General features: G+C 39.2%; 10 protein-coding genes across 10 annotated transcripts; 7 read left to right on the top strand and 3 right to left on the bottom strand.

The window, feature by feature from the left end:
- Positions 1–72: 72 nt before the first annotated feature.
- Positions 73–1614, bottom strand: NDI1 (NADH-ubiquinone reductase (H(+)-translocating) NDI1; the record flags this gene model as incomplete). The annotated part of the gene is made up of 1 exon (XM_033912310.1): positions 73–1614. One exon carries the CDS (start codon positions 1612–1614, stop codon positions 73–75), a length of 1542 nt encoding a protein of 513 aa, XP_033768201.1.
- Positions 1615–2414: 800 nt separating this feature from the next.
- On the top strand, positions 2415–3488 carry SPAR_M00150 (uncharacterized protein; the record flags this gene model as incomplete). Its single annotated transcript, XM_033912311.1, has 1 exon — positions 2415–3488. The coding sequence occupies one exon, from the start codon at positions 2415–2417 to the stop codon at positions 3486–3488; it is 1074 nt and encodes a 357-aa protein (XP_033768202.1).
- A 648-nt stretch (positions 3489–4136) lies between these two features.
- Positions 4137–5639, top strand: NGL3 (3'-5' poly(A) RNA exonuclease; the record flags this gene model as incomplete). The annotated part of the gene is made up of 1 exon (XM_033912312.1): positions 4137–5639. The coding sequence occupies one exon, from the start codon at positions 4137–4139 to the stop codon at positions 5637–5639; it is 1503 nt and encodes a 500-aa protein (XP_033768203.1).
- Positions 5640–6036: 397 nt separating this feature from the next.
- NAB6 (Nab6p) lies at positions 6037–9444 on the top strand (the record flags this gene model as incomplete). Its single annotated transcript, XM_033912313.1, has 1 exon — positions 6037–9444. The coding sequence occupies one exon, from the start codon at positions 6037–6039 to the stop codon at positions 9442–9444; it is 3408 nt and encodes a 1135-aa protein (XP_033768204.1).
- A 538-nt stretch (positions 9445–9982) lies between these two features.
- On the top strand, positions 9983–11620 carry ATR1 (borate transporter; the record flags this gene model as incomplete). The annotated part of the gene is made up of 1 exon (XM_033912314.1): positions 9983–11620. The coding sequence occupies one exon, from the start codon at positions 9983–9985 to the stop codon at positions 11618–11620; it is 1638 nt and encodes a 545-aa protein (XP_033768205.1).
- A 373-nt stretch (positions 11621–11993) lies between these two features.
- On the bottom strand, positions 11994–13601 carry VAN1 (Van1p; the record flags this gene model as incomplete). Its single annotated transcript, XM_033912315.1, has 1 exon — positions 11994–13601. The coding sequence occupies one exon, from the start codon at positions 13599–13601 to the stop codon at positions 11994–11996; it is 1608 nt and encodes a 535-aa protein (XP_033768206.1).
- A 239-nt stretch (positions 13602–13840) lies between these two features.
- On the bottom strand, positions 13841–15373 carry TAF8 (Taf8p; the record flags this gene model as incomplete). Its single annotated transcript, XM_033912316.1, has 1 exon — positions 13841–15373. One exon carries the CDS (start codon positions 15371–15373, stop codon positions 13841–13843), a length of 1533 nt encoding a protein of 510 aa, XP_033768207.1.
- Positions 15374–15838: 465 nt separating this feature from the next.
- Positions 15839–16567, top strand: DAT1 (Dat1p; the record flags this gene model as incomplete). The annotated part of the gene is made up of 1 exon (XM_033912317.1): positions 15839–16567. The coding sequence occupies one exon, from the start codon at positions 15839–15841 to the stop codon at positions 16565–16567; it is 729 nt and encodes a 242-aa protein (XP_033768208.1).
- Positions 16568–16836: 269 nt separating this feature from the next.
- On the top strand, positions 16837–17718 carry CTK3 (Ctk3p; the record flags this gene model as incomplete). The annotated part of the gene is made up of 1 exon (XM_033912318.1): positions 16837–17718. One exon carries the CDS (start codon positions 16837–16839, stop codon positions 17716–17718), a length of 882 nt encoding a protein of 293 aa, XP_033768209.1.
- Positions 17719–18725: 1007 nt separating this feature from the next.
- Positions 18726–21491, top strand: BUL2 (ubiquitin-ubiquitin ligase BUL2; the record flags this gene model as incomplete). The annotated part of the gene is made up of 1 exon (XM_033912319.1): positions 18726–21491. One exon carries the CDS (start codon positions 18726–18728, stop codon positions 21489–21491), a length of 2766 nt encoding a protein of 921 aa, XP_033768210.1.
- Between the last annotated feature and the right edge of the window lie 239 nt (positions 21492–21730).

The following is a 21730-nucleotide window of genomic DNA, read 5'->3' on the forward strand; positions in this document are numbered from 1 at the left end:
TGCAAATTCAGGAAAAATGGTGCCTACCACCCTTTTTTTTCTTTTTCCAGAAAAAGGGCTCCTTAATTTCATCTATAATCCTTTAAAAAAATCTCTTTTAAAGAATGCTAATTTAATCCAGTCGAAAAAGACCTTTAATCTCGACCTAGCGGATAGAATCATTGACAAGTATAAAATTCTCCATAAGTAAAAGGTCATTAAGCCCCCACCGGTGTAAAATGTTCTCTTACCGGAACGGATAGTTGCAATGGCCCTTTCGGATCCAAGGTATGCTAAGGCACCTAAATCATTGTATTTGAAAGGTTTGAAGTTGTTCTCTTCGAACAAAAGGTCAATCTTATCCTTTCTTGAAGATAAGTTCTGTTGAAAGTGTGGTATTTGAGCCATTTTATCGAAATTTTTGGCCAAATATTCAGCCTCTTGATGCGCCACTTGGGCGGTTGGTGGCAACCCAGCGAATGCATTATCACCAATGGCGAAGATGTTATTGCTACCTTTCACTTGCAGAAAGTTATTTACTGCCAATCCTCTCTTGGACGAGTTTTGCTCAGGGATTTTGTTGAAAAGGTCTGTAATTACCGGTCTTGCCTTGTTACCCGTGGCCCAAATTAAAGTACCGTATGGAATAGTTTCTTCAGTTACTTTGCCGTCTTCGTGTTTGGTCTTTGCCAATAACTGCTTTTCTTCTACTTTAGCGACGGCTGTTCTCAAATGTACTTTGATCGATGTGTTTTCTAAATGGGATTGCGCATATGATGATAGCTTCTTTTCAAACATATTTAAAACGATAGGTAGAGCTTCGACCAAATGAATTTGGACTTCCTCAGCCAATGCAGGGAGGAATTTTCTCAGATCCTGGTGAACATAATCCTGTAGCTCACCAGCGGCCTCTACACCGGTAGGCCCACCACCAACCACAACAATGGACAATAATCTTTTTCTTTCGCGGTCGCCCTTGGGCAATAAATTAGCCTTCTCCAAATTGGCGGCAAAAGTCCTTCTTATTTCCAAAGAGTTCGGAATTTCTTTTAAAAAATGACCATAATCAGTTACCCCTGGAATACCAAATGTATTAGGTTCCGCACCTACGGCACTGATTAAATAATCGTACTTAATTTCAGCAGGTTCTGCCTGATGTAGTCCCAAATGGTTTTCAGGTTGGTATAGCTGGCTGACAGCGGATAATGATTTTATAGTGACAGTATTCCTGTCAGGATTGATAGAGGTGGCTTCTGCTTCATAGTAAGTAACGTTCCCCTTTTTCTTAAGAGCGAAATTAACAATTGGCTCAATAATTGATTTTTCGTCCACTGTCCCAACTGGTGCAGAAGGCAACAATGGCGTAAATAAGAAATAGCTTCTAGGAGAGATGATGGAAACGTTGTACTTTTTGGTGTCGATGTGCTTCAAAAACGATATAGCTCCCCACCCTGAACCCAGTATCAGTACGTTTGGCTTGTCGCTGTGTTGAGGGTCAATGACTTTCATGGTCTTAAAAGATGTAGGACCTGCCCCGGAGTTTTCCACTCCTGTAGATCTAGTGGAAGCGAACCTGACTAGTGTATTCGTCGAGGTTAGCAACTTCCTGTTACTATACAAATTCTTCGATAGCATAACGGTTTTTAGTTTCTTTTCTTAGGTGAATGTGTAATTCGATGATGTGACGAGACTGTTTTCACGACTTAAAACTCATCAATTGATGGTGAAATGCTTTCCACACTATGCCTATACATCTTATATATACCCTGTTGTTGTTGCAAATACCGGTAATAACCAAAAAGACTAAGGGGCAGCTACTGTGTGGGCTACCCGGCAAGTCAATGCTCTCGTATGATTGGTCAGAATAGATAGGTCATGAGAATATGCATACTTTGAGGCATTTCAGCGATGATCGGCAAACTGTACATATTCGCATCGTTCCTGTAAATAAATTGCTAACGGAGGAAACATTCGATTGCCGTGAATGTCTTCTGTGGTCTTCGACAGTAAAGCGAAGGAATAATAGGTTCGTTGCTAACGACGAACAGCAACATATAATCGTAGTGGTTGTTATAGCAAGGGAAGGTGGGAGGCCCATTTCTGAGCTTTTTAAATGTGTTTCCAAACAGCATTCACCGTTCCACCATTCTTTAGATATGTGGTATATGAGTTTCAATGTTATTTATTGTCCACGTGCTTGTCACGTGAATGATCTTAAACCGGGTAGCGCCGGCCCTTAATATGGTTTCCAGATTAGGAAAGAACATAAATAAAAACACAAAATAAGAAAGTGTCAATAATTCGCATCAAAACAAAGAAAAGTTTTTTTCTTCAATTGCACATGAAACTGCGACCTTTCATAAAACATTTTGTCATTTCTTTACTTTCTTTCTTGCTACTATAGTCGTACCCCAGTAAGAAAATAGTAGATAGCAATGAGTCAAAGTCCATCAGTGTCGCCAAGAAGGACTCTCAATAACAAATCTTCGTACATTAATAACAGCAGCGGGCTGGTCCTGCCTCCTACGCAGTTTAATCTGAACCAGCAGCCGATCCTGAGCTACGAACAAAATACGACATTCGATTCTAACCAGCAGTTTTTTTACTATCCAGAGTCGCCCACAAAAAACTTGAGACCAAGGTTTAACAGCGTCTCACAGATTAATAAAGGGGTTAACGAAAACCATTATACCGGAGGTAGTAACAATGGTAACAGGACATCTAGATATCCAAATAATACCGGCGCTGCAAACGCCAATGTCAATCCTCAACCACATCACCAATCGGTGTCTCATTTAAATTCAAAATCTCTTAAATTCAATCGAACAAAGGAAGTGAACAGCATAAATGATATCCTTTTTCCCTCCAGAACATGTACCATCAAAAGGTATTTTACCAAGCCAATTGATTTAGATGGCACAAGAAGTGGCACTAACATGGCGCCTGCGTTGACGAATTCCCCCATGAGATCAAAAGCAAACTTTAACATTAAAAAATGCATCTTGCCTAGATCTGTCATTATCACATATAAATTGTCATTACCAGTGCATGAAACGATAGACGATATATCGAAAAAAATCATAATCTTACTAATTTCGTTGAAGTTTGAGAAAAACTATCACTTCTTGCAACCTATTCAATTGTCCACTAATAGTAAGACACGGATCTCAAAGTCACTGGACGAACTATGCCGTGTACAGCTGACATTAACATCCCAGCAACAAAAACAGCTGCAAAGTAACAGTAAGCCCGCGAAGAATCTTCCTAATACCAATGCTAAGCAGAGAGCTGGTACTAGTGTTTCGGCAAACGCCAACGAGAGTTTTGACTTGAGTTTTGATGGAAAAGCAATGGATAGGTCTGACATATTTCGGATGGTAGATTCCTTTAGCATCGCCATTTCAGATGAGGATGAGGAGGATGATGAGGAGGAGGATAGCTTCCAGCAGAGGAGCCAAAATAACAGAATCCTCCCTGCGGAGATATTAAGTAACGAACCTTTGAAATGATATGGGTTCATTGTATTATATCTGTAGTATCTATATACCAATACATGTTTCCCCATTCTGAAATTTTTCATTTTACCTGATATTGTTTATTATTAGTCGCGAGAACAAAGTATTTGAGTATTTGGATTATATAAAAACAAAAAAAGTCTATTAACATACCTAAATTGATAACAAAAGATATAATAAATACATTAACAATCCTTTTCACACATCGTAACACAGGACCTTACAAAAATGATTCGGCAATCAAATCTAGACTTCGTCGTGTTCTTTTCTCCCTCAACATTGTACCACTGTGATTTCTCTGTATAGTTTCCTCTACATTTTGTATTAATACTATCATAGTAGACAAATTGCCGAATAATAAATAATATACATACCCACCCAGTTGTAAATTTTAAACGGATTCGTTTGATACGTTAAATGCTCTGATTCCCTCTCCCGACTATGTATATAAAAGCTCAGCCACCCCTTAGTTTCACAGAAAAAAAGGATGACTTATAATCCTGATATTTAAACATGGTAATGGTACCAAATTGACATGGTTGCAGTATATTACTTACTATTGTAAAGTCAGCTCACCCAAAATATAATAGTTACCACATTAAAGAGTTTTTGCTTTTGTTTTGTCTCCTACATTGATTTAATATGAATAGCCAAATAGAAGACGGAACATCCGCTTCACAGAAGGAGACCTCCTCTATTTCAGTCCTCGGTTCACCTAGTGAAGACAACCCAGCGCCTCACAAAGTGCCCAGAGAACAACTAACTGTGGATCACATTAAGAAAATTAGAGAAGAACGTGCTCAAAAAAGACAGATACGCAGGAGTTCCCTAATATCCCAGGGAAAGGACCCTGATTTCCCAACGCCTGACTTACAATTCATTGAAAGACCCTTGCTCGATATCAGCCATGAAAATTCAAAAGGTCCTACGTCACCAACCATACAAGCCACCTCCAATTCACTGGACGTTAAGATAATGACCTATAACACTTTAGCACAAACCTTGATTAGAAGAGATTTTTTCCCACAAAGTGGACCAGCATTAAAGTGGCATAAAAGATCAAAAGTTCTGGTTCACGAATTGAAGAAATATCGGCCTGATATTGTATCGTTGCAGGAGGTCGATTATAATGAACTGCACTTCTGGCAGGAGAATTTTCATAAGCTGGGGTTTGATTTAACTTTTAAAAGGCATGAAGGGAAAACTCATGGACTACTGGTTGCATGGAATAATAAAAAATTTCAGCTAGATAATGAATGGATGCTAGACTACGATAACGTATTGGCAGGAAACGTTATATCTGCAAGAACAAGGACTAAGAATATTGCCCTTATTATATCACTTAATTTCAAAGACGTAACAGACTCATCATCAAGTGGAGTTATCGTCGCAAATACACATTTATTTTGGCACCCATTCGGGGTTTTTGAGAGATTAAGACAATCTTACTTGGTCTTGCAAAAGATTCAGGAAATTAAAACTTGTTCGAAATACAACGGCTGGCATAGCTTGTTGATGGGTGATTTCAACACCGAACCTGAAGAGCCACCGTACCTAGCCATAACGAGGAGGCCATTGATATTAACAGGCTCAATAAGAGCTATGGTAGAATGCTCACTAGCGTATCAATATTCGAAAAAAAGGAATGGAGAAGAAAGCGACCAGGATGATGAAGAATGTGATGAAAAATCTAGGGGTGAAGGTCATTCAGATCAACCACAAAACCCAAAACCAAAGAGCTTTGCAGCGACAAAGGAAGAAAAGGCCCTGGTGAATCAGTTAGTTGCATTGCATAATTCTCTGAATGTTAGAGGAATATCTTTATACGGGCTTGGCTACGGTAAAGTGCATCCTGAGAATGCTAACGGAAGCCATGGCGAACCAGAACTCTCAAACTGGGCCAATACATGGTGTGGATTATTAGATTACATATTTTATATTGAGGATAATGGCAGTAAAGGTGCGCGCAAGAGAGAACCTCTAACCGTTTTTGAAGAAAATAACAGGGTAAGAGTAATCGGATATCTAAGGATGCCGTGTGCACAAGAGATGCCCAAGCACTCTCAACCTTTCGAGGGAGAATACGCTAGCGATCATATTTCCCTAATGTGCCAAATACGCTTGTTTTGGGGGGGAAGTACATAGCTTCAAATAAACAATAAATATATATAACTTGATCCACACGTATGTTTGAAAGACAGTAATTAACGCTTCAATAGTCAGTGAGCTTTTTCTTTCAATTTAGCGTCACTTTCACCTTATACACAGCTTTTACGTGCTATTTTTGGTCACCCTTCCCCTTTCGTTGCGCCTCAACGGGCTAAAAAAAAAATTAAATCAAGCATAGAAACACCACAACAAACCTGCCCTTTTTCCTTGTTTCAGGTTACGTGAAAAGCATCCAGAGAAGATATCCCAAAGGCTGAAGAGGTGCAGTTGGCTCATTTACGTCGTTCGTTTATACTATCAAGAAAGGTTTTTTGATTAGCTCGAACAAGGCTCGCAAGAATCCGTTTTCTATTGTTTTTTTGAGGATTCCAGTATGTCAAACTCTAATTCAAGAAAACCCGTTGCGAATTATGCATATCGTCAACAGCAAGATTACAACGGGATGAATTCCATGGTAGGAAATCCAATGATGTACCATCCTGTTGATTTCGTAAACGGTGCCGGCCAGTACGGTCCCTCCCAACACCCAGCATATTACACCAACTCACCATTGCCTAATATTCCACCGACGCCTTTTGATACGGCATACGGTGCCAGTCTTTTGCCATCTCACCTATTGATGGGGTCGCCGTTTGTTTCCTCGCCTAACATGCAAAATGGCTATAATCCTGCAAGATCATCCAATCTTAAAAGAAAGGCTTATTCGAGGCCTGTTTCTAATCACAACGGTTACAATGGAAACAGTAATAATAACCACAACAACAATAATAACGGAATGGTAACTCCTTCAAACTATTATAGAGTGGGAAGAAATTCTTTCTCGAGGAACAACAACAGTACGAGGAATGTTACTCAAAACAACAATAAGGGGTGCGACACCAGGAACAGCAGCGGAAGAAGAACATCCATAAGGAACAACATTTTTGATGATATAAATCCAGAAATAGTCTTACAAAGGCCTTTCCGTATTAATTACAAGGTTCTACCGACTGGTGATGATGCTTATAGGACTAGGTCGCTGCTTATTGAAAACGTGGATCGTTCTACCGATTTGCACTCTATAGTCAAGCATTTTGTCAAATCCAATACTCTGGAAAGTGCCTATATAATTGACGGGAAGAAGAGTGATGACTTAAAAGATGCGAAGGCCAAAAATCTATCCATTCTGATAAGCTTCTTGACCAAAGGCGACTGTTTGAATTTCTATAATAACATTTTACAAAGGTTATCTGAATTCAAAACATTTTTAAAATCTGAATCACTAAACCTGAAATTTGTTTGCTTAAATTATGATCCCAAATGCCTCTCTACCTTTATTGAGAATGATGCATTAACAGAGAATGCTGAGCAAACTGAGATCACCGATGACTCGACAATCATTAGCGCTTCGCTGCACCATGATGTAGAGAACAAAGATGCTACAAGGTCGATTATAATTGAATTCAAAAGTCCCTTGGAGAAAAGTGATTTATTCAAAAAGAAATTACTATTTTTGGACAGGTCAAAAAACAAAAGATACATTTTAGAATCTATTGATTTAGTCAACACCGATGTACCTTCAAATCAATTCCCTGAAAATTACGCTGTGTTGACATTTTTGAACATCTTTATGGCGATTGAAGTTCTCGACTACTTGAAAAAATACTCCAAAAATTTAGGCATTTCCAAATGTTTTTACGTATCCCTAGCGCCGTTGGTAGTTAGCTCAGCTAGATCTTCAGTCGCTAATATTTACGAGAGTAGAACGAGCACACATCGTTTATCAGCGCCTTCTGTTCCCGTTGGGAACAATAATGATAGCAACAACAACAACCACAACAACAGCAACAATAATAAAAGTAATATCACCACACACAATATTAATAGTAGCATTGGTGCTTCCATATACGGACACTCTAATATGAGCTTAACAAGTCTGTCATCGTCTGTCTCCTTAAATGAAGAGATTGATATGCTAACGACGAAACTCCAAGGGATAGAACTTGATGGAACTGATTTGGAAATTAACTATCATGACTATCAAACACCAACCATTGAAGAACACTCTACTCACTTGAGCAATGTCAAAATTTCAAAAACAACAGAAAACTCTAGGCAATTCTCCCAAGATATCCCATCACCTTTGCCATTAAATGAACAAATGTTTATGAATGATTCCAATCAGTCCAGTGGGGCGATAATACCTCAACAGTTGATAGCCACGCCTTCTCCAGCATCTCCCAATTTGCAAATGAATCAAAGAGTATTGCCAAATCCAATAACTCGGAGTTTGGAGCAAAATTTCAATGTTTCAGCCAAAGTGGCATCATCCATGGGCTCAGACATCGGCAATAGAACAATTTATATAGGAAACATTAATCCGAGATCAAAGGCGGAGGATATCTGCAATGTCGTTCGTGGAGGGATTCTTCAGAGTATTAAATACATACCAGAGAAGAAGATATGCTTTGTTACTTTCATCGAAGCTCCATCTGCTGTACAATTCTATGCGAATTCGTTCATTGACCCAATAGTGTTACATGGTAATATGCTAAGAGTTGGGTGGGGGCATTATTCCGGTCCATTACCGAAATCAATCTCGTTGGCTGTTACGATCGGGGCAAGTAGAAATGTCTACGTAAGTCTCCCAGAGTTCGCATTTAAGGAAAAGTTCATTCACGACCCTCAGTACAAAAAATTGCATGAGACATTATCTCTGCCTGATGCGGAACAATTAAGAGAAGACTTTAGTACCTATGGGGATATTGAGCAGATTAATTATTTAAGTGATAGCCATTGCTGTTGGATAAATTTCATGAATATATCGTCCGCGATCAGTCTTGTTGAAGAAATTAACAAGGAATCAACAGTAAAAAATGAATACGGTGAAGTGACACTCAAAAGAGCAACTGAGGAAAAATTTGGCGGCCGTTATAAGGGGCTTTTGATAAACTACGGCAAAGATCGTTGTGGTAATATAAACAAAAACTTGATAGCGGGTAAAAATTCGAGATTTTATAAGAAGGTTAAAAGACCGAGCTATAATATACGTTTGAGTAAGCTGGAAGAAAGAAGGAGGCAGAATGAAATCGATAAAAAAGAAAAGGCTTTTGATAAACCCTTAAACTTAGAATCCCTAGGTATTAGTCTAGACGCACACAAGGACAGTGGCTTTGGTGGAACAGGAACCGAGAGAACTACTGGGCGCGAGAATGAAAGTGAGGTGGAGGCTGAAAACGAAGATAATAATGGGGTCGGAAGTCTAGGTGGCCTAGGTCTTGGAGTGGCAAGCTCTGACGTCAAACGCGCAGCCTCAGATGAAACTGATTATGAAGATCTATTTAACAAGTCGTCTGGATCTTCCGATTCATCGTCAGACATTGAAGTCATTATGCATTCCCCGAGCGATCCTGAATATGCTTTGAAATCGCAGACTTTAAGAAGCTCGAGTCAGACTGTTATTAATAGTAAGAGGCCAGTGAAGGTAGAAGATGAGGAAGATGTGGTAGATCTATCACAGCTCAACCGTGGGTCATCGTTAAGGCAAGCTCCTCCAAGAGCTCCCTCAACTTTGTCCTATAATCACTCGAAAAAGTACGAAACGCCAACGCAAGACATCTTGACAAATGGCGAAACAGCAAATAACAAAAGGAAGAAGAGAGGTTCTTTCCCAAGGCATAGAACGATACCAGGATCAGATGTCATGGCCCAATACCTCGCACAAGTGCAACATTCAACATTTATGTATGCAGCTAATATTCTGGGTGCCTCTGCGGAAGACAACACACATCCCGATGAGTAGTACTTCTGCACTGAGTATAAAGTTTAACACATATCTATCGTCCTATTAGATGAAACCTGAGGCAGGCTGTCAAAAAGTTTATCCCTTTTTTCTCCCACTTCTTTGTATAAACTAAATAATACAGTGATTACTAATGGAATGACGGCATTATGTATCCAACGTCCTCACTCTAAACGGTTTACGTTAGTGACTTTTTGTCGGCACCTATTGTTTTTACGGTAGAGTCATCAATGTTGTACGATAATCTTCTCTAGCCCAATCCTTATATTTTTTCTACTCTTCGTCAGCGACGACGTCAAGCCGCAGGGTCCTGTCTGTCTTGGCTCTGCCTTAACAACTTGCATTTTTTTTTTAGGTAAGATGACCATCTTTATATAAAAAGATGGCAGTATCTCAGTATATTCATAAGCGTGTAAGGAACAAGTTGTTTTTATAAGATGAGATGGATAAAATGCTCTTTATACATTTCAAACAACATTTACAAAATATACGTCTATAAAGGGAGAGCGAATTAAAGAATTGCAAACAAATAATAATAATGAGCAAACAATCTTTAGTGGAGCTTACGGAAAGCAAGGATGAGTATCTCGAACTTGAAAATGAGGAAACACTACCTGTTAAAAAATCATCACGAGATAATGGCAACGAAGAAACTTTAATAGCAACAGCTTTTACGCACTCTGAAGATGAAATGGTAGAGAGCAACCAAAAATGGCAAAACCCAAACTATTTCAAATATGCGTGGCAAGAGTACCTCTTTATATTTACTTGCATGATAAGCCAGCTTCTAAACCAAGCAGGTACTACGCAAACTCTTTCGATTATGAACATTCTTTCGGACAGTTTTGGCTCAGAAGGAAACTCAAAGTCATGGCTGATGGCATCTTTTCCACTAGTTTCAGGCTCATTTATATTGATTAGTGGCAGACTAGGTGACATTTACGGGCTAAAAAAAATGTTATTGATAGGATATGTTTTGGTTATTATATGGTCTTTGATTTGCGGGATCACCAAGTATTCTGGTAGCGATACTTTTTTTATTATTAGCAGAGCCTTTCAAGGTTTGGGGATCGCATTTGTTTTGCCAAATGTACTGGGCATAATTGGTAATATATATGTGGGCGGTACTTTTCGTAAAAACATTGTGATTAGTTTTGTCGGCGCAATGGCTCCTATTGGAGCAACTTTAGGTTGTCTCTTTGCTGGGCTGATCGGTACTGAGGACCCAAAACAGTGGCCATGGGCATTCTATGCGTATAGTATAGCCTCTCTCATTAATTTTGCCCTGTCCATATACGCCATCCCCAATGCTATACCAACAAATATTCATCATTTTTCTATGGATTGGATTGGTTCTGTTTTGGGTGTGATCGGTCTCATTTTATTAAATTTTGTGTGGAATCAAGCTCCCATATCAGGTTGGAGTCAAGCTTACATTATCGTGATTTTGGTCATTTCTGTAGTTTTCCTTGTCGCTTTTGTCATTTATGAGATTCGGTTTGCCAAGAGTCCATTATTACCGCGCGCCGTTATAAAAGATCGTCATATGATACAGATTATGCTGGCTCTGTTCTTTGGATGGGGCTCATTTGGTATCTTTACGTTTTATTATTTCCAATTTCAATTAAATATAAGGCATTACACGGCATTATGGGCTGGTGGCACTTACTTTATGTTTCTAATTTGGGGTATTATTGCTGCTTTACTAGTAGGATTTACTATTAAAAATGTGTCGCCATCAGTGTTTCTGTTCTTTTCTATGGTAGCATTCAACGTGGGCTCAATAATGGCAAGTGTTACACCAGTTCACGAGACATACTTTCGCACTCAGTTAGGGACCATGATAATTTTAAGTTTCGGGATGGATCTTTCATTTCCTGCATCTTCCATTATCTTTAGTGACAATTTGCCGATGGAATATCAAGGTATGGCTGGATCATTGGTGAATACTGTTGTTAATTATTCCATGTCTTTGTGTCTTGGTATGGGTGCTACGGTAGAGACGCAGCTCAATCCAGACGGCAAGAATCTTTTGAAGGGTTACAGAGGCGCCCAGTATCTCGGAATAGGATTGGCAAGTTTAGCATGCATGATTAGCGGGCTTTACATGGTCGAAAGCTTCATAAAAGACCATAGGGCAAGAGCTGCTGCAGAATATGACTGCGCTATGACCTAACGGAAAGCTATTACTAAAGAAATAGATATGACCGTACCGCCGTCATGCGATTGTATAGATGTGAGGCACTCGAAAACGCTAAAGAATCTTCACAATTTCAACGTGCAAATAACCAAAAAAAATAATAGGTAGTTAATTATTATCTTCCGTGATTTTCAGCACAATTTAATCTTTTTTATTTCCTCCCTAGTGGCAAATTCTTGAGCTTTAACCCGATATTAAATTACACCTTTTCCTTCAGGAGTCTTTTATTTATTCTACATAGTATGTATTTTTTAATTCATTTAAGAAAATAAAAAAAAAGAAAATAAAACAAAACAAAACAAAACAAAAATTAAAAAAATTAAATTAATATTGAATGTCACCATGATTCTTACTCTGATTGTCTTCTCTTCTCTCTTTCCCTTGCTGCAATTTCCTTCAAATCGTCATCGCTTGGTTCATAAATATGCCAAATAGTATAATGCGGTAAGCCACCAACTCTATACCCCATTTTCTTTGCCATCTTACCAAACGCTTCTGTTTCTGCATGATTTTCGAAAGTAAATGCAGGAAACTGTACCCCATTTCTAAATATTTTGGCCTTTGCTAGGATAGAAACTCCCCCAACACCATCCAAGTCTACCACTTCATTTGGATCACCTTCCGCATCTCTGATATAGGCCAAGTGAACCCTCCACGTTGGATATTCTGCATAGCCTTCTACGATAACATCATCTTCGTCAAGCGTTTTTGCCAATGCCAATGCCTCCTGAGATTCCATCCAAGAATTCAAATCGTATGGTTGCTCACTTTCCAAGAATGTAGGTAGTGGTCTCCAAACGTTGGGGACAATAACGTCATAGTCTTTGCTCATCAAGTCTTGAATAACTGACCCGGGGCAAAGCTCTACATCAGCATCTCTCCAATAAACCCATGAGTGGTATGGTTTCAAAGCGTTGGCAGTTAACCAATTTCTTGCCCTTCCCATTAATTTTCTTCTTATACCTTGAACCTTAACAGCATGTCTGTCACTAAAACCTTGTCCAATCACTTGGCCAAAATCCTTCTGGAAAATCTGCACTGATCTAAATGGCTTGTCATAGTTTTCATGGAATGGTGGTGAAAATGCCTGGCGGACACGGTTAATATAACCTTCGTCCATATATTTAAGATATAACTTGTCGGTGCCTTTTGTCTGAGAATCAATGACAGCGTCAATCTCTTGAAAAATCTGGGACAATGTGCCATTTTGAAATTGCCTAGAGTACGCTATTAAAGCATCCAATGTGGTGTCACCCTCTGAACAATCACTGACCAAAAAGGCCAGATCAATCAGTTCGTGTGGATAAGTCAGGTTCATCAAATGCTTGAACATCAAAGGCAATACATCCGCTGCGTTTCTTAGTGGAATGCATAAAAGAATGTGATCACGTGTTTCCAATCCGTTTGGAGCACCTTCAAAATTCGATAGGTCGTATTTTTCAACAGTGGAATCGAACAGCATGTTAAGTTCTCTTTGATATTTTTCATTATCGTTGGGAGTCAAGACTTCTGAACCAAATTGAGATATCAGATAATGTTGCACACCATCATCAAATTTTGAAATCACTTCAGGATCAATATCCTCAAAATCATAGTCGTAATATTCTTCATCTTCTAAGTCGATTGTCTTGTAATTTTCAGAGGATTTCGAGGAACCCAATAGCGACCTTTCATTCTGCGTGGATACACCGATGTTCATTCCGGAAAGAAACGATATGAACAGATATAACGAGAGAACGGCGATAATAATAAGGGATATGACGCTCACTGTAAGCTGGAATTTAGACGGTGTGGAACGCGGCTGGTACTTATATTTGCCCTTTAATGAGTTGGAGTTATGCTGTGAGCGTTTATCCTTGATATTGTTCGAGCTACCGTTTCTTGAAATGGGCAGGCTTAGTCCATTGTCCATGGCTTTCTCTTTTATACTGGACCTTAAATTGAGAAACATGCCCATTTTCTGTGTTAATTGGTAGATTGACAAGCTCAAATGACTGTCACTGCGCCTGCACGTCTGCTTCTTTACGTTACCGTTTTACTAATTTGCAAGACGTATTATATTTCGATTCTAAATATTACAAGCCTTGTTTCGGTATAGTCGCTGAAAAGCGAAAAAAAAAAAAAAAATTTCCTCTCCGGAGATAAATTGAATACGTATTATATTAGGGACAAACACTGGTTTACTAAAAGCAGTGTTTACATAGTTATATCGTGATCTGTGGCTATGTCCGCAGGTGGAGACGTTGGAGCGTTCTCATTAGGCGTTGAATGAATAGAGTGGCTCGCTATAGCATCGATATTGGTTGTGTTATGTGCCACGGGCGTGGTATTTGTAGTATCTTGCGCTGTCATTGTGGGGGGCTCTGATTCCCCGGCCAAGTTCTCCACAGGTATACTCGAGATTTCATTTTCATCCTCACTGCTTCCTAAGATGCCGAATAGGTTTATATCATCGTCGTCATCGTCCGCATTTGCGTTTATAACTATGGTAGAGTTGTTTAATGCATTGGAAGTCGTGTTGTTGTCCGTAGGGTCCCTTGCGTGCTCGTTATTTAGCAAAAGTTCCAGGTCATGGCCTTCATCTTGTTCCCTCTTTGTTCGTAGCGAAACAAGCTCTTCTTGCCGGCGTTTTAGCGATTTTGCTCTTTCTTCTTTGGCTACTCGTATCTTTTCCTTCTTCAGCTTCTGGACTTTGGGTACGTTGTGCATGAATAGTGTCATCGACTTACGAAATTGCAAATCTATGGTTTTTTGTATGGTTTTATGAGACTGGTGAGGACTCTTTGAAAAGTAAAGAGTTTCAGAAATTTTCAAAAATGGGTTTTTTGTTCTTTTCAATTGGTTCACTTCGAATTTCGTAACACGTTCTCTCGCCAACTCAACTCTATACTTCGCATACTGCTCGATGTTGTTTTCATTGAGACACTTTGCAGTTATGGTTGGTTTCCTTTCTTGAAGTGCGTCGCCCCAAATCTCCAATTGTTGCTCAGTAGCGTCCTCATCGTCTAAAACTGGCGGGGGTGGAGTATGTGACGCCGATGATATGTGAGAGAGACTTTTGTTCAGATTTAGCAGAGCCTTTTCAGACTCTCGACTTTCTTTTACTATTTCTTTCTTGATGGTTTTTAGATCAGTAATTGGATGGTTAAACTCAGGTGTAAACTTATAGGTATGGTCTGGCGGGAAGTTGGGTAGCCAACTCGGTATCTGTTTCTCCAACGAATTGGAGGGAGGCAGCAAAACGTTGATCTCGTTCTGTTGCTCCTCAATATTATTCAATTCGTCCTCTTCATCCTCTTCGTTGCGCGGTATAGCAGGAAGAGACGACGAGCTCACCAATTTTTCATATTCTACGGAATGCTTTGATTTAATGAATTCCGAGACCTGGAACTGCTGGTAAAGGGACGCCGCATCCAGCTTGAACTCTCGAAACAATAATTTCAAATCCGCTTGGGAAGCTTGTGATCTTCTTTGTAAAAGAGTTAAATTGTGCAGGTTTCGGAACATCCCATCCATTTGAACAGTCACGAGATTGACCAGCTCATCCAATGCAAAGTTTGAAATGCAGATGTTTAACGAGTTCAACTGGAATAGTACTGTTTTCTTTAAAATTTCCACTACGGGGGCATCTATTTCCAAGTGATTAATCTCCGTCAAATCCGGTAGGTTTCTCAACTGAACTACAGTATTTTGAGTACCTGACCCGCTTTCTGACGTATTAGAAGTCATTGCCCTCTATACGTCCCTCAATTACACACTTGTTTGCTTACTTGCCACGCTTTTCCATTGCTTTTACTCTTTTTTTCAGTGGAGTTCAAGATTTTCTACATCAAAGCATCGGGTAACACTCCCATATACGCCATTTGAGCTTGAGCTGGTACCAATAATCGCGCTTCATGCGACTTTATTGACCGCATCAGCATAGAACAAGAACCAAATTATGTATACGAACCGCTTTCATCCTCTTTTTAACTATCTTATCTTATTGTAGTTTGCAAGTATTTATATTATGTTTTCTTTTTCATTTTTTTTTTCGTTTATGAAGCCGATGCTAGTGTACCATTTTTTTTTGGTGATGAGTTTTGAAAGAAATTGAAAAAAAAAAAATTTCTATTATTATCAGTTGGTTTTTGAACAGATCATCCTGCATATTTGCAAACTGCCCTAAGGTATATTGGAGCAGGACATTGGGTCATGGCGAAAACTTTGGCACAAGGAAGGAAACCTGGAAGCGGCAGAAAGCCCGGAAAAGGCAAGACGTTGAGAGAGGGAAGAAAGCCTGGCAGTGGTAGGAGGAGGAGGCAAGATATTGGAGGAAAAGAGACTGACGGGGCTCAACAGGATCAGGAATCGCGTCCCATCAGTTCCAGGGACATGGAAGCTGTGGACGCGCTGAGAGAGTTGACGCACAGCCCGTCGTCCTATTCAGCTCATAATTCAACACCAGCACCACCGCCGCATGCAGCAGCTGCGTCAATTTCATTACCCCCTTCTCTGGATTATACCCACCAGACATTAATGGATCAGCAACAGCAACATCAACAGCTACAACAACAGAGAGTGGACGTCGTTCCCCCCAAGCCGTTCATCACCCACAAGATCCTGTTATCTTCAACGGGGAATTCTGGCGGCCTTGTAAATTCAAACTACAATGCCGACCATAGCATTAATCATAATTCACACCACAACCTCAGCAACAACGTCAACGTGAACATGAACTTTACTATAAATGGGAGCAATCAAGACCCGTCGTCTTCTTTTCTGATGGGGCCCTACAACTATCTGCAACGGCCTTTCCTAGTGAAACCATATCTTGATTTGTCTACAAGCGCAGCAGCATCAAATCAGCCACGGACGCAACCGCCTCAGGCAACACATATTCCTAAGAGTTCTGATTCTACAGAGAAAAACGCAACCATATGACATTCATTTCCAGCATACCACTAAAACATTCGTATATGCCACATAATAACTAGTTGAGAAAAATCGTAGTATTTATATTTGTATGTATTTGTACTTCTTTGAGCAATGTATATTTAAGACTGATCTCATCTTCAGCAACTGTTCAAATTCACTGTTTTTCCTAATTAAGCATAATGTGAAAAACTAGAAAGGAAAGAAAAGAAAAAGATTATTAGCTGGCAGTTGATTTTACGCGAAGAGGCTGCCAAGTACGGGATATATAGGCGAGGATGGACTCTCTCGAGGCTAGATTACAATTCATTCAGGTGCTGAAGAACCTGCAAAAGACGCTGCACAAGACCAAGGACTCTACCACATCATCGTCAACAACTACACCACCGTCATCACAACAAAAGCTGAACAATGACCCCATACAATTCTATTTAAGAAACTACAGGCATCACTATGAGGACTTCCACCAGTGTTTGTTCGACACAACCATGAAGATGGACCCACTGGATAGACTGGATGTAGTGATATACTATGTTAGAATAATAAGAAATTTGTATCCCCATAGTCATTCTAATACCAATGTTGCCAAAGTGCTAAACGAAGTGCTGCTTCTGGATGTTGATTTGGTTTTTGAGCTCTGTCTGCCCTGCCAGGACTGGAAATCCCTTACAAACCTAGCCACCTGTAAGGAGCTATTCCTGGACTTATCCAGACTAATCCAGTACGACGTTACGCTCACACCTCCGGACGCCACAAACATAAACGCCACTACCTGGTACAGTGTCAAGACAGACAGGACTACACAGGACTACAAACAATCGTTGCAGCGAACAGAGTCTCTGTTAAAAGACAGGGACTCAAAAAAATTGGCCTTCTTCCAACAGTTCAATTCCGATACAACTACCATCAACCCGGACTTACAGACGCAGCCAACAAATGCAAACATTTTATTGCACAGAATGGAGGCAGATAGGGAACTCCACAAGAGATCGAAAGAAACGAGTTGGTACGTTGAAAGGCCTTCCAACGATATACTAGATGAATCCGAATTCCAAACTCTGTGGACGCATTTTGAGACTACTGATTCCGGATTCGACAAGGACGATTACAAAAATATCAAGGCTTTGAATGATATTGCAAAGGCATCTTACATGTACTAGTGCCATGATATTATGTATTGTTGGTGAAAAAAATTCCATATCTGTACTATATACATATATATATTATATATATGTATAAAAGAGTGCCCGTGCAAAGTGAACTTATCTTTTTCTTATCTGAATTTCAGGAAAAACAAAACTGTTCGAGGTGAAACGGCGGCTAATTTTCTTCTAGTTACATTTATTATCCTCTTCAACATGTGCAAAGCAGCAAACTTTATACTTCTTGCAGAGTGTATTATTGTGAGTAAGATAGCCAATTTCTAAGCTGAACCTGAACGTGGCCTATTTCCAAAAAACACAAAGGAAAACTTAAGAGGAGAGATCAAACAAGCCAAAGAAAATACCATGTTAGATTCTTCTCTTTATTTGGTGATTTTTGCATCGTCTTTCCGCGCAAATGGATTTACATCCCGGCTGGTATGGTTGCTACATTGTTGAATTTAAAGTTTGCGAAGCTTTATTGTTTCCTCATGAGTTCCTGCTTGAAGTTCATCGAAAACCGCGGGGGTATGTTCCCAATTACACGCTGGAAAAGACTGGGAAGAGGCAGAGCACTAGTACATAGAGAGCTCCGCAATAGAAAGTGTCATGAATATTACGTCTTCGATATTAGAAGCGTGTGACAGGTTTCTTCTCATGTTGAAGCCTTATCATTTTTTTTATGTATATACGGCACCGGCTTTTCGCCTTTTCCTGTTCGTATATTTATAGTCGCCCCGCCATTGCTCGCCCTGTTCCTGGTAGTCTAGGCTCTTTGCATTTCTCTTTTGGTGATTTTTATTTTTTGTCTGCCGTTACCAATTAAGAAAAATTTCTGAAATTATTCAACAGACATCTGTAAAGGACTTATTGTAGTCATCTTTGTTCTTACTCACCAATAATTGGTTTCTGTTCCTATAAGATTTTCCAAAAATAACCTCAATCCTCACCCGTCTTGGCCAAGGACTTTGCAACTGAAACAGCAGATTTGAGATATCTTCTTGGGAAAACAAAGAGAGCTATTAATGACTTTTACATTTTCCACATCATCAAGAAGAAATGGGAGACCTCCTTTAAAATCAGTTTCTACAGAAGACAACATCCATTTATTGAGGAAGCGGCGTCAACAGCAACTACCAAGAAATTCTATAGATAAATCGCACCATCCAAATAGTGGGCAGACGGCACTTGCAAGTAATAATCAAGAGGATGACATACGCAGCGCTTCAACAACTAATTTGGATCGCTTACGACAGGAACGAGAGGAAAATTCACTGGAAATGGACTGTACACAGTCAAGATTATCTCATAGAGCAAATATGCTAGTGGACGTCCTACCATCTTTTGAGATGTATAATGCCTTGCACAGACACATACCTCAAGGCAACGTTGATCCTGACAGACACGATTTCCCCCCTTCTTATCAAGAAGTTCGTACACAAAGAATGACTATATTACCCAGCAACGATAATTCTGTGGAAAGGTCACCATTGACAGCGGTGCCAGGATTCGAAAATGCCTGTAATAATGGTGCTACTTCCCACTCTCTTACCAACCTACATCCTTTACAAACGCAACATCTTACAATTAATAGTACAAGAAGTGGCGAACAGTCGCGCCATTCTTCATCAGACACCAATGTCAGTCAGATACCGTTCGAAGATGATCTAAACGATTCGGACAACATTTTTATAGACAAGTTATACACCTTACCCAAGTTGTCCACTCCGATTGAAGTTGATATAAGAATAACGAAAACTGCATCAATACCTCATGAGCGTCCTGAGGAACAGTCCATATTAAAGGAATACACATCGGGCGATATTATTCATGGTTATTGTTTAATTGAAAACCGCTCCTCTCAACCTTTGAAATTTGAAATGTTTTATGTTACTTTGGAAGCATACATATCCGTCATCGACCGTCAAAAGGGGAAAAGAACCTTAAAGAGATTTTTAAGAATGGTCGACTTAAGCGCATCTTGGTCTTATACAAACATAACCCCAAGTACGGGTATCAATATTGTCCCGGGTGAGCGGGATTTTGATGATGCCATCATTGGTCTTTCAAACAGCAGAGAATTGAAGCCAAATACAAAATATAAGAAATTCTTCATGTTCAAACTTCCTACACAATTATTGGATGTGACTTGCAAACAAGAGCAATTTTCACACTGCCTTCTGCCACCAAGTTTCGGTATCGACAAGTATAAAAATAACTGTAAATATTCTGGCATAAAAGTAAATAGTGTCCTTGGCTGTGGACATTTAGGTACAAAAGGTTCACCCATTTTGACACTGGACATGGCAGATGATAATTTATCAATAAATTATACGATTGATGCCAAAATTGTGGGTAAAGATAAAAGAACATCCAAGCTGAATATTATGAAGGAAAAAGAATATAACTTGAGGGTTATGCCCTTCCCTTTTGCTGGCGTCACTAATCAACAAAACGAGAAGACGTGTTCAAGACAACTAAACGATTTGGACAGCTTGATTGAGGATAGATTTGAAGCTTTGAACAAGATTTTCAAGAAACTGGAATTAAATGAGGCCATTTCGAATGTAGATATTCATGACACAGATATAAGCGGGACTTTGGACGGTAATGAAGATTTGGATTCCGATGAGATATTAAGACGTAAGCTAGACCAACTACATATTAATAATAGGATTGATGATACCGCCAACCAATCACCCTCCTATGATTCCAAAAATATGGCCCCGAAGGAAAACTTAGTCGAGACTGAGTTACGCTATAAGTTTAAGAATAAGAACAAATCAAATTCAAGTTTATTTTCTCATTTTTTGAGTTCATCAGAAACCGGATCATCTTCAACTGGACCGCATGTATACAATTCTGGGTTGATTGTATTATCAGTCGAAAAACCTCAATCTGCATTACCTTACTGGTCACCATCATTGTTGAGAAAAACCAACAAATTTGAAGCAAAGAGTGAACAAGAAAAGGAAAACTGGCAAAGGTTAATGAACATGCTTCCAGAAGGGGTGAAAACTCCACTCACCAAGTTAGATGTACATTTGACCTGTATCCAGTCCAATAACAGCGCGGCCCATAAGCCACCGGAGATAAGCTCTGTAACGACAGAATTTGTGGTTATCACAGCCAAATCTGATAATTCGATTCCTATTAAATTCAGCACTGAACTATTAATGAATGAGAATAGGTTAAACAAATTAAAAACAAAATTTTTAGCCTACCAGAAAAAAGTTCACGAATATCGTAAAAAATTTGAAGAAAACCATGCGAAGCTGAATGAGCTTTACAATAGAAATAGAGATCATTCAACTTCAAAAGAACTTCTGTTCACAAATTTCATATCTGATCAAATAAACAATGATATTGACAGTTTAGCTGGATTAAAAGTTAACATTATTGATTTACATGATATCTTCAAAAAGCAAATACACACTTTTGAAGAAGAAAACGAGGATATTATTTCTAAGAAGGGAAGTTCCAATCCTCCTTCTACGTCATCCAGTAACAACAATTTCTTACAAGCAACGTTTAGTAATGGTGCATCCACCGCTACTAAGTTTACTCAACAGATTGTGCATGAATGGGAGAAAGTTAAGCCATTACAGTATAAGAGGGATGTAACAGTTAATTTGAAGTTGAATCCCAACATCAAAGAAACCTTGGTGCCTAATTTTGAAACGTGTTTGTGTTGTAGATTTTATTGTGTACGAGTGAACATCAAATTTGATAACCATTTAGGTTCCATGAAAGTTGATATTCCGGTTGATGTGAAGAAATTACAAATTTAGACGATACAACACCCAAGAACGTTGCAGTTTTACAAATAATTGATAAAAGCAGGACTATTTTTTTACCATTTTGATAAACCTATTACTATTATTATTATGTACAGTCACTTTAGTTATCTTTTTTTTTTTCTCTCTTCCCCCCCTAAATATATGTATATATTCTGCATAATACAGCAAAATATATAGCTATCACCTGGCACACGTACTACTAAAGAAGAAAAGAAAACAGAAACAGTATA

This window comes from Saccharomyces paradoxus, chromosome XIII (genome assembly GCF_002079055.1).
Source record: "Saccharomyces paradoxus chromosome XIII, complete sequence".
Classification (NCBI taxonomy): domain Eukaryota; kingdom Fungi; phylum Ascomycota; class Saccharomycetes; order Saccharomycetales; family Saccharomycetaceae; genus Saccharomyces; species Saccharomyces paradoxus.